A 15,824-nucleotide genomic window follows, 5' to 3' on the forward strand; every position below is an offset into this window, starting at 1 on the left:
TAGCTTTTGCATCAAAATATTTTTATTTTATTACGTTTATGAAACAAAATTAAAGAGGCGTTCTGTACAGCATATCACGTATACCTGAAATAAATGCTTAGGAGTACAAGGAAGAATTAAGAACTCAGCCTAGAACAACTGTAGTTTAATGTATCACGTTTAAATCAGATGGAAGACCAGTACGGTGGTGGGGTAGAGACACAGCAGAACTGCATGCTGCGGAAAAGATAAAAATATAACGGGTAGAGACACAGCAGAACTGCATGCTGCGGAAAAGATAAAAATATAACGGGTAGAGACACAGCAGAACTGTATGCTGCGGAAAAGATAAAAATATAACAAAGTGCTATGAAGTCATAATTATAGCCTCAGTTTATAGTTTTGGTTGAACGTTTGGGGCAATGCAAGCACAGAGGAAGAAAAAGTAGTAGTTAACTTTGTGACATAAACACCAAATCAACAAAGTAGAGGAAAACCACTGTATAAACAGAAAACATACTTTTAAGGAAGAACAATAGTTTTGCTTCAGCCATCTGCCACATTGCAAAATTCTGCTTATGCAAGCAGCATCTCAACAATAAGCTTTCAATAGTGTATATGCAAGGCCTCAAGTAGTTGTTTAAAACCAGAGATATCAAAATAAAGAAAACTGCTTTATCAGCTTCTTGAGATGGCAAGTGCTGTAACAACCTCCCCCAAGCTAATGTCCTCCAAATGTTTTGAACGACAGCCCCCCATCACCCCTGAACATTGGCCATGCTGGCTGGGGCTGACAGGAGTTATAACCCAAAAGATCTGAAGACCAGCTTTGGCTGTATCCAGAAAGGCCCACAAGAGCACATATGCCTGGGGTGGTGATGAGCAATTTTCATTTCTGGTGGCAACCTTCTAACTCCTCCACGGGGAAGAGCTGGGGCCAACTTTGTAAGGTCTCTGTGTGCACATGAAACACAGCACAGGAATCTATGAATGAATAGCAAATATATGGCTGCAATGCTCAGGGGAAAAAGCTCCTCCATGGTGGCATCCGTCCCCTCTCTTTTAAATGCCAGAGGAATTATTCACAAGGAGTGAGCTTTTATTTGCAACTTCTTGGTTTAATTGCTAAGGGTGGGTCAAATGTAATTCCAATTATCTGATTCTATCACAATGTAATGCTCTCCTCCCCAGCATGCCCTCTAAATCTGTTCCAGGGGCTCTCCCCAACCCTCTTGAGCAGATTTGTGGAGGAAGAATCTAGTTGCCCGAGTGAAAATCCATGAGCTGATGTAGCATTGTACTTGAAAACCCCTCTATTTTTCTCAGCATTGTTGACCCATCACACTAAGCAGCAAAAAGTGCTGAATACTGACTCTTAATTAAGGTGTTTCATCACAGAATGTGCAACCAGTGAGATATTTTGTTAAAATTCCTTGCATGTAGAAAGCAAATAATCCTAACTCTAAACCTAGCAGGTTCAGTTAAAAAATTACAAATTTCAGATGAAAGACACCAGTTACTTAAAATGTTTTTCAATAGTTTTGAATTAAAAGGGTCATGTTTTAATTATGAACACATGAAAGAGGAAAATAGGAATTAGAGATATGGAAACTTGGAACCCACACATAATAGAAAAAAAATGAGAGATGCCAGAATTGACTAAGAAGCAAGTAATGTGATATATCAGGAGAAGCAATAAACACATTTTCAACCAAAAGAGAACAATTTTGTAATCAGTTTCAGAAATCTTAAACATACAAAGCTCATCACTGATAAGCATAATGAACAACAGAACACCAAAAACAGCAGCACACAGAGACCCAACCAGTTTGCAAGGGGCTAACACCAAGAAAGTATTATTCATTGGAGTGGTAATAGAACTTCATAGTTTCAGAAGAATTGATAAACTTCATAGATATTTCTTGCTATAAACACTGAGCCAACTAGATCAATGTGTAAACCAGGGATGGTCATTTAAGGAAAGCTGTCACAGTTTAAATTATAAAGAACACCTATAAGGCACTCTATTTTTCAGATAATATAGGGAAAAAAATCATCTCCGTAACCTCTATCAACAAGTTTCTTCAGTTATTGACCAGAATGTGTTTGAGAATGCATGTATGTAAAACTTTTACAAACTATCCCCAAACCACTGAGAATTGTGTCTTAAAGACAGAGGTCTTACAAAAATATATATACTGGAAATATAATTTCCAATATTTGTAAACATTTTTTTAAGAATCAAGAAACTTAAGTATTCCTTGGATTTCTTGCCAGCTAAATTGTGCATTTTAATTTTGAAGTAAAAATGCTTTATTTATTTTTTATTTTTTACAGTTAAGATGACTCTGCATAATTTAAGTTAAAGCTGGATAATTTTGAAGGAGATACAGTTCCCGTTTAAAACATCTCCTAATTACCAGTACTTAATTGTTTCGGCTAAAAATCCATTTTTGGAAGACGTCTGAGGGGTTACACGGCACCAAGCTTGGATGTTCTTTATTTCCTGTCAGGCACATCTTTAAGGCTGCGTTGTACAATGACTGGTCCTAGAAAAGGAGAGAGAGAGAAGACACATTTTTATATTACTTTTTCTCCAAGGAGATTAGGGGGGCATGCCAGGACTACCCACTTTAACCTTAAAACAATGCTGTGAAGTAGATTGGTCATACAATGGCTTATGCAGAGTCACTCAGTAAACTTTGGGGCTGAGTGGGAATTTGAAACTGGCTCTGCCCAATCCAAGTACGACAGGTGATTGTACTATATCACACCGTCTCTCTGGTTCTGTCCAATAATCCAGCCAAGATTTTGTAGACATCATGAATACTTGGAGAGACAAAATTCTATCAATGCTGACAAAGACTGATGATTCTGCAACAAATTCCCCAGTGCTGAAAGCTGCAGCTATACAATGGTACCTCGGGTTAAGTACTTAATTGGTTCTGGAGGTGTGTTCTTAACCTGAAACTGTTCTTAACCTGAAGACCACTTTAGCCTATGGGGCCTCCTGCTGCCGCCGAAGCATGATTTCAATTCTCATCCTGAAGCAAAGTTCTTAACCTGAAGCACTATTTCTGTGTTAGCGAAGTCTGTAACCTGAAGTGTATGTAACCTGAAGCGTATGTAACCCGAGGTACCACTGTATTTACACCTTTGAATTTAGAGCCTGCTATATCCTAGAGGCTTACAGTGGGTTGAAGGTAGCTATATTTGATTTTTTTGAAAAAAAATGCTTCCCTTTATCATAATGGGTTCACTGTTCTACAATGGTATCTAAAAACATGGCTGTAAAGAGCTGTTCTTGAGAGGTACCGGGAGAAGGGAGAATGAGATCTAGAAAGTTTTTACATAGGGCTCAGAACGACAGCTTTTTCTACACATCTGAAGAACTTTTCAGCTACCAGGAAGGAGCTGGAAAACCTCACACATGTTCTGAAGAAAAGTCATTCTAAGTATGTGCCAAGTTTCAGACTGGGGGACAGGGACTTGCACAGAGGAGCTTATATGCAACAATAAATATCTCTAAGAAGAACTTGCTCCTGTAGCTGCCCTATCGTATGGGAGCAGTACATGTAAATGTAAAACTCCTCCTCCACATTTAATTAACTAGCAGCTCCAAACTACAAAAGCTATATGTTCTCTTTTTGCTTGGCTGAATTGATTTGAGAATACCTCTCGGATCTCCCATTTCTCTTCAGGAGGGGTTCTGCTGTTCTTCCCTTTGTAGCCACAGTCATGAAGTTGTGCTTCTCCTGATAAAGCATGCAGGCACAGCTCTTTCTGGATGTTGTGCCTAATTTCATGATGTGCAGAATATTCAAAGTACTATATAAAGAAACAATTCAGTCAGGGAAATATCACCCAAAATTCAACCATACAAATTCACGGAGTCCCTTTGAACTCCAGATTAATGCTTACAGAACAACTTTATGCTTTGCAGGTGGAGTGCTTTATACACAATGCCTAAATCATGACAAGGGCAGGTCACTAAAAATAGTAGGGTGAAAATGGAAATATTTTAGTTTCCCTTCTATCTCCCACTCAGAGACAAGGCAGGAGAGATAGCTATGTGGCAGATTTCCAATGAAACCAATTTGTACAGAGCAGATCCCAGAGCTGCTTGGGAAGGTAGGAGGCTCTCTGGAACAATGTAGGAAGTTGCACTGGGGCCTGCAGGGAGAATTGGTGAAAACTGCCTTCCTCTCCCTTATTCTAGAGGAGCAGCTTCTGCTTGACTCTGGTCCCTTCTATGAACAGCAAATACAGGAAGTCTTTCCATTCATGAGACATTCTGGATCTAACCCTGAATTAGTATGAAAAGTCTGTGCAATGTCTAAGGATCCTAGAACTCTTGCAATTGAAAGGTGCTAACCACTCAAAGTTAAGCACTTTTAAAGCCACACTGATTTCAGTGCTTAACTTTGGCAAGATCATATCCAAGGCAATTGCAAGGGATAGAAGCAGCTGTCCAGCCATAGTGTGCCAGCACTGCCTTAACAGTATTAAACGAATATAAGCTACCAGATTGTTCTTCTCTTCCTGTATCAAACTGAAATTCAAAAACAAATAGAAGAGACCATTGAGTGGTTACTAGGTAACCACTAAGGAATCAAACAATGGAATTATTGTCCACATCTTTCCTATTTACCACTACAGTACTTTTTACGATAGGGTAATTTACATAAAAATGGAGTGTTTTTTTATTGAATGAAATTAGCTATGATTTGCAACACCTAGTTACATTTCCAGAGGTGCTACATTTAAGGGATGCAATATGTTCTAAACCATTTCTGCTCCACAAGTTGTGCACCGAGAAGTGTTTGTTAGAAGTTCAGCCATCTAGGAATGTACATAGGCTCAAAATGGTAGGTGGTTTTAGCATAGGGAAGACCACTCTAACCTCCCAGCATGAGGCTGTAAGTATGACAGGACAGATGACACAGGCCTGGTTGCTTAGTCACCCACTGGTTTCCTCCTTGACAGCAAAAGTTCTAAAGACAAAGGAAAAAGCAGCAGAAGAGGGAGGGAAAGAGTAAAGAGTATTAAGTTTACAATGCAGAAATGAAGAGTGTTCCCGCAGAATTGATCAGAAGCAGACAAAAAGCTGAAAGACAGATGAAGAGTGCATGGCAGAGACAGTCAGGGAACCAGTGTAACCAAGCCAGTATATAGCATTATGGAAGCCATCCAAGTTATTAGCGTGAGGTTATAAAAGATGTGGACTCTGCAGAGGAAGGAGACTCAAATTGAGAGTTGGTCTTCACTTTGGGTTCCACTGCATCTATGCCAATGGTAGCTTACTCTCCCCTAACACAATGCCCTCTTTTTATACTGAACACCTTAAATGAGAGACATGCTTACAATATACACACTCAAACAGGAACATAAAGAACATCAGGCTTCCCAAATAAAACAGTGATTACACAGTAACTTCTAACCATAGGGATGGCTCCAAATTTGGTGCTGCCCTTGGAGAGCTCCTTGCTCTTTATAACGCATTGCAGTAATCTAACCTTGAGGTTACCAGAGCATAGGCAACAGTAGTTAGGCTATCCCTGTCCAGGTAGGAGCATAGCTGGGCCACCAGCCAAAGCTGATGGAAGGCATTCCGGGCCACTGAGGCCACCTGAGCCTCGAGCGACAGCAAAGGATCCAGGAATATCCCCAAGCTACGAACCTGCTCCTTCAGAGGAAGTGTAACCCCATCAAGAGCAATCTCCTACCCATCCGGTCTAGGGAACCACTCACTAACAGGGCCTCACTCTGATCTGGATTGAGTTTCAGTTTGTTGGCTCTCATCCAGTCCATTACTTTCACTGCCTCACCTACAGATGTAAAGGAGAACTAGAGCTAAATGTCATCAGCATACTGCTGACAACTTACTCCAAACCTCCAGATAACCCCACCTAGTGGTTTCGTGTAGATATTCTAGGCATGAGACCCTGATAAATTTAAAACATGGTCTGAAAACTCATTGTTGTGCTTATCTGCACAGTTACAGAAAAACCAAATGCAACATTTTACCTGGTTTCCTCCAAGCCCATGACATGTATACATAATCAATGGCTTGCCACCATTATTATTTTCTCCAGCATCCAGGCATGTTCTTCTTCCAACATTTTTTAACTAAGGAATGTAAAAAATGGAAATGTAAGTGCAGAATAGCATAGCTAAATCCTCTGCTCATTTGCTTTATTTCTTCTTGTAAAAAGAAAAGCATACTCACAAATCCATATAATGGAGGATTCAAGTCTGGTACATATGCCTCAGGATAAACATTGCTAAGGTACCACGTAAAGTTTTTACATTGTAATTGTTGCCTTAACTCAGTTCTTTTTGAGAGGTCACCAAACGTTTTCTGTTGAAACAATACTAAATAGTGTTATAACAAAACCAAATCACAAATAATACTTTTTACTGAAAGTAAACACACAGGGAATTTGTAAATTAATTCAGTTAAACAAGCTTTAAAGTATCTTTTAATAATGAAAATAGAGATTGGAGGTCCATTTAGAAGCCACTCAACTTCTTGCAGCCCTCAACACATTTCCTATAATCATTATATGTTCCGATCAAATTATCCTTTTCCATGTATCCCCAAAGAATCAGAAGTGGAGCAAGAAACACCACTTACCCAATAATGGTGGCAACAACCCAATAATTCCTTTTCTCTTTCTCTCTTATATATAAATAAGTAAATAATTGACATAAATTTATAGAGCCAGGAATACACACAAGGACACTTGAGATGCAAATCTACATTATCCTTTGCCATCCATTTTTAAAATCTCTAACTTTAATTTCCCCCCTAAACAACTGGCCAACTTGGGGTTTTTGAGGTTATCAAATGTTGTTAATTCCTTATTTACATTTAACATGACATAAGAAAAGCCTACTGAACCAAGTCAAAGTCCTGTCTAGGTTCAGCAGCCAATTAGATGCCTATGTGAAGCACGTAAGCAAAATCTGAGTGCAATAGCACTCTCTCCATTTGTGACTCTGGCATTCAGATGTATACTGCCATTGAAAGTAGAGGTAGAACACAGCCTTATACTCTGTGCATATTTTTTTTAAAGTCATCCAAGCTGTTTGCAATCATTGCATCTTACAGATACTGCCTGGTACTAGCCTTCTAATATTTATCCTAGTTGGCTAATATTGCTTTAGCAAAATCAAGATTCTTTTTAGTCATTCTTTTAGACATCACATATATTAATCAACTGAATGTTAAAGAGAATTATTGAGAAAGATCCCCCTCATTCCTACTACAAGTTGGTGGATGCAATTAACGGCACTACTCTAGTTCAAAGAGCTTCTGGGAGGTATTGTATAAAAGATTAAATGAAGAGGTAATGGGCACTACTGAATCTATTCAATATATTGCCAAGCAGAGCAAATTGAATAAAGAGTGCCTACTACGTTTATATATTTTCACAATAAATAATTTTTGCTCACCAAGAACTTCAGTGCAGCAACTGATTTCTAATACCACCACCATCGTCACCTACTTGTTTAACTATTTTTGTTGCTTCTGTGTTTCTCCGGTAAAATATATACTTATATTCATCCATCCAGACTTCTGCAAGACGAACTTGATTACGGGTGATCACTTGAGTCCCTTTTGGAAAGGTATGGGGGCTCTTGCTGCGAAATACATGGCCCACAACTGAGCAAGGTATGATTTCCATCTGTCCCCCACATTGCCACACCTGAAAAAATAACAGTTTCACTTATCAGCCTTTAACAGAATCACCAGATAGCAGGTAATATTGCTCTAGAAGCATTTGTATAAAAATGCTTTCTGAAATCAAACCCTGTCTACCTACATGCAACAGGGAAAGAAAACATTTCTACCTTAAGTAAGATATTATTGCAATACTGATGCAGCAACCAAGCACCTGACACCACACTACTAGGAATGGGGAGAGATCCAATTCAGCCCACATTTAAATATGAATCTACTCATTTTCCATTTTCCAAAACAACATGCAAACTGAAACAGAGGCATTATTCAAAATTCACATTTACAGGCGTCCCCCCCGCACTTACACGCAATCAACTCGTGCACGACTGTGCATATGCATGGCGCCAGGAAATAAATAAGTACAGGTGGACACCATTTCATGTGGGGGTTCCGTTCCTGGCCCCTGTGGGCATCAGTGGAGTGTGTATATGCATGCCCTGCCCTGTTACAGTCCGTTTTCATGAGGATATTAAAAAATAAATCAATCACAAATTGTTCCAAAATGTTGAGAAAACAAATTTAAGGCTGGAAAACTGAGGACTGAAATGGACAGATCCTTCCATCCCTAAACACGACAGTAGTTTCTCCCTCCAGGTTATCATTAGCCGAAGACCAAGCTCATCTGGTCTCCTACTTCTATAGGGAGCAGCTGAAATGCAACCGAGGTTTTGTCATTGCACCTTCATGTGAATATTGTGTCTCTAAACTTACTCGGAAAGACATTTCTATATTTTCTCCTCCCCATATTTCCATTTCTTCATCATAGCTTCCAACTTTGTAAAAGTAGTCCTTTGATATTGAAAAGAGGCCTCCTGCAAAAGTGGGTGTTCTGCAAAAAAAGAAAAGGGGGGGATAATCTTTCATGAAGCTAGCAATTTCCCAATCTGGGGAAAGCCTGTTATTTTTCTTTTTAAGATCCCAAAGCCCACCCCTCTTCAGGAAAGCCTGATAAATGGGCAATCAACACTTTATGAACCATCAGCAAAGGCAAACAGCCAACAGCAGAGGGAAACGCATTAGTGAAAATGTTTGGCTACTATTTGGGCTTTGTGGAGAAGCTACTACCATGAGCTATATGCACATTAGCATCCATTTCAAAGCCAGAACAATAAAATAGTCAACAACTGTCCTGGTAAGAAATTGCTTCTGAAATATGACTTGTGCAGTAGTTGTATTACTACAATGAAACAGTGTGATATGGGGCAGGGGGAGGGATTGCTCAACTCAACTGAAGGGAGGGGAAAGGAAATGTGCCCTAGTTTTAATCAGTCATTATATGCCCCACCTCCATTTCTAAGGTAAATTTCAATGAAATCAAGGAGCTATGTGTAAATTGCATTCTGTAATGGTGCAGAAATTCTAAACCCGAAGCAACAAGCAGGTTTAATTAGGGATGCCAACTTTTCTCTTACAGTCTCTTTCTGCCTCCCACAGCTGCATTGCTCAATCAGTTCAGATATTCCCATCATCCTACCTTCAAAGCCAAGGATGCCATCACTCAGGCTTTTGTTACAGCCAAAAAAGCAACATTAGCATCCATAGCACTCTCAGTATTTAAAATTCAACTGATGGCTTTTTATATACATACAACTCTTCTACTGATAGAGCTTATTTGAGGTGGTTCAGGTCCTACTAAAGCTTAAAATTTCAAGAGTTCTTTAAAAAAAAAATGTTTAAAACCTGAAGTACCATGCAAAAAGAATACAAGATGTAGAAGACAGAGCCTCACTGATCCTTCTGCAATTCTTTTTCTCTTTTAACCAAAATGAAAAAAAGTTACATGTGAATTATTCTTTGGAACAATATTTCCAAGTAAAGATTTTGTAAATGGAAAAAAATTAAGTTTCATTGCTTACTTAATAGGGTACGTTTCATCTTTCCTTCTCTTGCCTTCATGTTCAGGAAGAGATTCCCATCCAAATGACAAACTCCAGTCAAAATTCCCTCTATTATGGTTTTGACCATAAGGGGAAGGTTTCATGAATTCAAAAGTATTTAGATCTATAGATGAAATATCAGGGCTTACGACACGAGTATTGTTTTCAGCTATTCTGGCCAACAATGGCTCTAGCCAGCCATAGAAACATTCACCTGAGAGAGGAAACAGGAGGTAAAATAATTATTATAATGCTGGTTTAACCACTTTCATAAAAGCAGTTACAGGAACATTTTAATTTCACTTAGGCTGTGATCCTATGCACATTTATTTGGAAGTAAGTCCCACTGAATTTACTTACTTCTGAGTAAGGTAAAGGACCCCTGGATGGTTAAGTCCAGTCAAATTTGACTATGGGGTACGGCACTCATCTCCACTTTCAGGCCAAGGGAGCAGGAGTTTGTCTGCAGACAGCTTTCTGGGTCATGGGGCCAGCATTACTAAACCACTTCTGGTACAACGGGACACCGTGACTAAAGCCAGAGTGCATGGAAACGCTGTTTACTTTCCTGCCGCAACGGTACCTATTTATCTACTTTCACTGGAATGCTTTCAAACTGCTAGGTTGGCAGGAGCTGGGACAGAGCAACATCGAGCAGATTCGAACTGCCAACCTTGCAATCAGCAAGCCCAAGAGGCTTGGTGGTTTAGACCACAGTGCCACCCATGTCCCGCTTGAGTAGACCTACATAGGATTGCTGTTATTTTTAAAAATCCACATGTATGCTGGAAATATTGTTAGCTTACAGATACCTGCTATGAAATATCACATACATGATCAAATGAAAAATATGGCTAGCACGAAATGAAAATGAACTTTGATTTTTCCCATCCTAAACCTCAGTCCGAAACACAAATTAGATATTTTAAAAATGGACTAGCTTTGGCTTTCTCCCGAGATTCATGTGCATTTGTGTAGAAGCTGTCCTTAGCTTAAATAAATAGTTTTTCTGCAATCAGTTCCATATTTTTAAAAGCTGTGCATTTTCAACAGCAATGCTTCTATAGTGTTATTTGTTAGAAAAACAGTTAAAACAGGACAAGGAAGAAATCAATACAAAAATTCTTTAATATTTGTTAGCTAACTAAACACTATTACAGTCCAACGCTATTACTTACAGTGTGCATCCAAAAAAGTGAGGGTTTCTCCAGTTGCTATTGAAGCGCCTAATAATCGAGCAGTGATGAGCCCCTTTCTTTCCTTTTGTCGGACAACTTTAACTATCTGGAATTGTTTCACATAATCATCCAATTTATCCTGCAAGTATTCTAAAAAGACAACAAGACAGTCTTTGCCAATTTAATAAAAGGCAAACGTTAAGTTCACTTTTCATAACTAGCCACTCAATAAGAGGAAAGTCAAAATACATTTATTCTGAAATGCCTGTACTGTAGTTTCAGCTTGAAGGGATAAGAGTATCTGCTTTTATTGAAGAATGGGGGAAGGGAGATACGACCCCAAATACACCAGGAACCAGAATTTGGGGGAAATGCAATTTCTAGTACAAAGCAGTAAAAAAATTAGTTCTGTACAAAGATGAATTTGCCAAGTCATCATATCTTCTTGACAGCTCAGTTGGTTAGAGCGTAGTGCTGATTAATGCCAAGGTTGCAGGTTTGATCCCCATACAGGACAGCTGCATATTCTGCATTGCAGGGGGGTGGACTAGATGATTTGCAGGGTCCCTTCCAACTCTCCACTTCTATGATAATTTTTTTTGGAAAGACATTCTACTGAAAAGTATTCTACTGACAGAAAGAGAACAAGTTTTACTCGTTTGGCAGGGGAGTCAAATAACATTAGTTACCCTTACCACATTTATGAAGTAGGTTGGGCATTACTGAATTCTTTTCATAACTAAATTAGCCTTTTTAAAGGTGTGTTTCATAATTTTGAAGGGGGGGGGGGAGAGGGAAAATTTGCCTGGTCCTGACCTAGAGACTCACCCTTTAAGACTGCTGCAAGATAGCAAGTCAATTGGCTAGTTCAGAGAATGCATTCTCTCATTGCCACAGATTGTAGAGAGCAGGAGCCCTCCTTCTGCCATTCACAAAGGAGACTAACATTCCAGTGGGTCCTATATGCATGTACAATCCAATGCTTACAGGCAACAATAATTTGTTTACGTCATGTGTGCATACGTTTCACTGAAATATTATGCCTTGCAAAAGTAACTGTGGCAAGGGAAGTGGGGCAAATGCATCAGGCAGACGTGGGAAAAAGGCATTCTCTCACTTCCAACAAATGTAGAAAGTAGTGTCTGAGCCAGTCTTTCTTCACTTGCTGTGAAGCAGAACTACAGGCGTTCTTTCTTTGGCAGATAACGGAAGGGGAGGAATGGCAAGAGAAGGGGCTGCTGGTGCACCAAAACAACAGCTACTAATTAAGATAGAAGCTCAGGTTTGATATTCTGCCAAACCATGGTTTAAGCTTCCAAATGTACAGACAACAAAGTATGATTTAGAGTTTCTCATCTGCTTTATTTTCCACCCACTCATCACCAGCTTCACAAGTCGGTAAATTCACTCCTGTCTCCATAGTGCAGCAGCCTCTTGAGACAAAAGCATAATTGCAGCTATTGCTCTTATAAAATCAGATATCACATCAAGCCAGTTAGCACAAACCATGGTTTGCAAACCTATGTCAAGTCATGTTTTCAAATTCTAGTTTGGTGGCTGTTCACAAACCATAGTCAATTCAGACATCATGCCTAATGTAATTAAGCATTAAGGATCATGAACTGAGACAAAGAGAAAGCACAAATCATTTCAATTTGAGAGATCTTTATACTTTAGAAATATAAATATTTTTTGTTATTTAAAAAGTGTGTATTTTCAGGAACACAAAATAATATGAAAAACTCAAATGTGAAAAACCACACACAAACATTATACGTTCTTACCATCTACACTGGCATCATCCACCAAAATTATTTCCTTCAGTAATATTGCAGGGGAAGTATACATCACACTGTGAACTGTTCTTAAAAGAGTAGACCATGCTTCATTGTGGAAAACTATGATAACACTTGTGGTAGGTAGTGGAGGACAGCGTTTAAACTTTTGCTCGATACATCTAGATGACAAAAACAGTTTTAAGAATGAAAAATGGATTATAAGTCTGATACTTTGATGTGGCACAGATAAAGCTTGGCAAGTATGGTGGAACTTCTTTCTCACACCAATACTAATATAAAAAAGCCATGCACAAGATCTGTGTGGAGCAATTGTTTCCAGAATATCCTAACAATACCGTAACATGTTTTTGTAATACATCACAAGGGGCATGTGGCAATTTAGAACAATTGCCACCATAAAATGTCCAGGATTTACAATTTATCAAGGATTAGACACTTGTGATGAAAGAAAAGGGCATCCTTTCATCAATACATCTTAAAACAGGGGTGGGGAACCTTCAGACCCTATCTAGGCTCGCTATACCTGCCCATTTGGCCAAACAGGCCATTCTGGCTAAGCCACACCCATCTGCCAATCACCTCACAACATATATCGCATCTGTTGTGGGAAGGCAAAAAGGCAGCTGGGCTAGGACAAAGCGGGCTTCTGAAGTGACAATGATCAGATGACTGGCAGCACTTCAGCAACTTGTAGCAAATAGCCTTGTGCAGTATTTTGAAGTTGCCACAATCAACTGATTGTCTGGGCTTCAAAACACAGTGCCATTTTAAAGGTACTTGCAAAGAGCCCTGTGCTGTGCTTTGAAATCCTGACAAACCGTTGGCTATCGAGATATCAAAGTGCCATGTCATCTGAAATCACTGTGATGACAGGTTGGGGGCGGGTCCCTGACCTCATCAAATTTGCACAGAGTAAGCATCTGGTCCACTGGTGAGTTTTAATTTCCAACCCCTTTCGTAAAGGAAATGTGTGAAAGAGCACCAAGCCCAAACAAATTTACAGCACAATCTATTGAATTTCTTAGATGCATTATTTGCTTCCATCAGAGATAATTAGAAGATTACAGTACTCATACTTACACAGCTTCATACATGCAGATGCAAAATTAAGTAGCTAGAAATTATGCTAATGATAGTGGCGACAAAGCACATATCAATGCAGAACATGGGGAATCAAAACCCCTTTTCAATATTTTGCATATGTAATTAAAGACCAGAAATCCAAATATACTTCAACATACTCAGGAGGTCGTGTGTCTGGTCCAAGATCCCGGTGTAAAGAAATCCTGTCGCTTGCAAAAGCGTTGAAACAATGTTTTTCATCTCCGCGTTCTTTTTCCTCCTTCTCAGCTGGACTTAAATTGACCGTTTTGAATGGTTTACCAGAAGCCCCTGGAGCATTAGAGTCCTGAGGGGGTCGATCCAGGTGAGGTGTCAGCTCTGCTGCTGTATAGGAGCCAGGTAAACAGCGCTTCTGTCCTGCCTTTTGAGTTTGCCTAATAGGCGCTTTAATCTGCATTTTTGGCTTTGCAACTTTAATATTGTTCACAGCTTTTAATACTAGACCCAGTACATTATTAATCTTTCCATCTTTTGATGGGCTCCCAGGCTCCTCATTAAAATCCTGAATGCCAACTTCTCTTTGTAGCAGAAACAAAAATATCAAGAAGATAAAAATAATGAAGGTAAACTTCCAAAGTTTCCACGGGGACAAATGTTTCATTGTGAATCGTCTTAGCAGCCTTACGAAAGCCATCATGCCCACCCTCCACTTGTCCACGTATGCAAGTGCTTCCAATGATGCTATTCTTTATTCATAGAGGTAGTTAGATGCTTCATAAAATGGTCATATCTGCAGAAAAGTTTTTTAAGTGTTAATAAATGCTATTGTATAAATGGACACTTTAATGCTTCATAAGGACAGATGCATCTGCTTAATTAGGCACAGAGTAAAACCTGTGTAAAGCAGGATAGCATTCTTTTCAGTACAGTACTCAAGCTGTCTTCTCGTTTCTAAACTTGCCACAACTTGTATTTGAATTTTGACCAAGGGCTACAAATAATAATAATAATGATAATTTATACCCCGCCCACCTGGCTGTACTGCCCCAGCCACTTTGGGCGGCTTCCAGCATATATAAAAACATAGTAAAACATTAAACCTTAAAAAGCTTCCCTAGGCTGCCTTCAGATGTTTCCTAAATGTTATATAATTACTCATCTCCTTAACATCTGATGGGAGGGTATTCCACTGGGAAGGCACCACTACCAAGAAGGCTCTCTGCCTGGTTCCCTGTAGTTTCACTTCTCATAGTGTGGGAACCTCCAGAAGGCCCTCGGTACTGGATCTCAGTGTCTAGGCCGAACGATGGAGGTGGAGATGCTCCTTCAGGTATACAGGGTCGAGGCTGTTTAGGGCTATAAAGGTCAGCACCAACACTTTGAATTGTGCTCCGAAACGTACTAAAAACCATATACTTGACAAATAATACAAAATGTATTATTCCGCATTGTATATATTCTAATCACAGATACTGATGGTACACTAAGGCAACTAACTTCAGTCAGATGAAGTGAATTGACATTGATGGTATACCACTGGCTGAGCGAAGGTCTCATTAGTCATAAACATGCATCTTGATGCTAACCTAAATGCAGAAATGCCACGTGCCATTTTCCTTTCAAGCAAAAGTCATCAGGGAAAAAATGGGCTTGTGCACAGAACTTTAAAATTAAGCTTCAAGAAGCACTCTCTTCCAAGTCATAAACTCCTAATTAAGCTCCAAAACACCGCATTTCAACAGTAAGATTTTGAATATTTTTTTTAAAAAAAATCACTTCAGCTGAAATATTAAAGCTCTAAAGCTCCAATCCTAAAATGCTTACTATACAGGAAGTTCTATTGGATTCAATAGGATTTACTTCCTTAGGATCAATGGTGTGCGTTCAATTTTGGTTTTAGGGATAATTTTTAGGCACTTGCATTGTAGTCTGGCAGACAAAAAAAATAATCCATGTAGTTGGGAACCAACATCAAATTTTCTTGAGCCTGGGATTCCCACCCTTATAACTACAGAAAATGACAAATTAATTATACATCTTTACATATGTGATACTACTGCTAATCCATGGGTTACTCATTTGACATTCTAAAGATCACCACCTCCTTGTAAAGCTAAATGTATCAGCTAGCTAAAATGTGGTGTAGCCTGTGAGTCATGGGAAAGCCAACTACAACTACACA

General features: G+C 39.2%; 1 protein-coding gene across 6 annotated transcripts in view; it reads right to left on the minus strand.

Moving 5' to 3' along the window:
- The window catches only part of GALNT3 (polypeptide N-acetylgalactosaminyltransferase 3), an 18,332-nt gene continuing 2,508 nt past the window's right edge, over positions 1-15,824 (minus strand). For 3 of the 6 annotated variants that reach the window (XM_081171998.1, XM_081171999.1, XM_081172000.1), the window contains exons 2-12: positions 15,467-15,571; positions 13,822-14,432; positions 12,566-12,738; positions 10,782-10,931; positions 9,583-9,817; positions 8,438-8,555; positions 7,491-7,691; positions 6,209-6,340; positions 6,007-6,108; positions 3,655-3,807; positions 1-2,528 (exon numbers count right to left, since the gene is read on the minus strand). In XM_081171998.1, the coding sequence (XP_081028124.1) occupies positions 2,406-2,528; positions 3,655-3,807; positions 6,007-6,108; positions 6,209-6,340; positions 7,491-7,691; positions 8,438-8,555; positions 9,583-9,817; positions 10,782-10,931; positions 12,566-12,738; positions 13,822-14,339 (1,905 nt within the window). In that variant the 5' untranslated portion in view covers positions 14,340-14,432; positions 15,467-15,571 and the 3' untranslated portion in view covers positions 1-2,405. Of the gene's footprint in view, positions 2,529-3,654; positions 3,808-4,882; positions 4,974-6,006; positions 6,109-6,208; positions 6,341-7,490; positions 7,692-8,437; positions 8,556-9,582; positions 9,818-10,781; positions 10,932-12,565; positions 12,739-13,821; positions 14,433-15,466; positions 15,572-15,824 lie in introns of those variants that run through there. The other 3 variants (XM_081171997.1, XM_081172001.1, XM_081172002.1) reach the window with 2 other exon arrangements.

Source organism: Podarcis bocagei, assembly GCF_964188305.1.
Source record: "Podarcis bocagei genome assembly, chromosome: 1".
In the NCBI taxonomy this organism is placed as follows: Eukaryota; Metazoa; Chordata; class Lepidosauria; order Squamata; family Lacertidae; genus Podarcis; species Podarcis bocagei.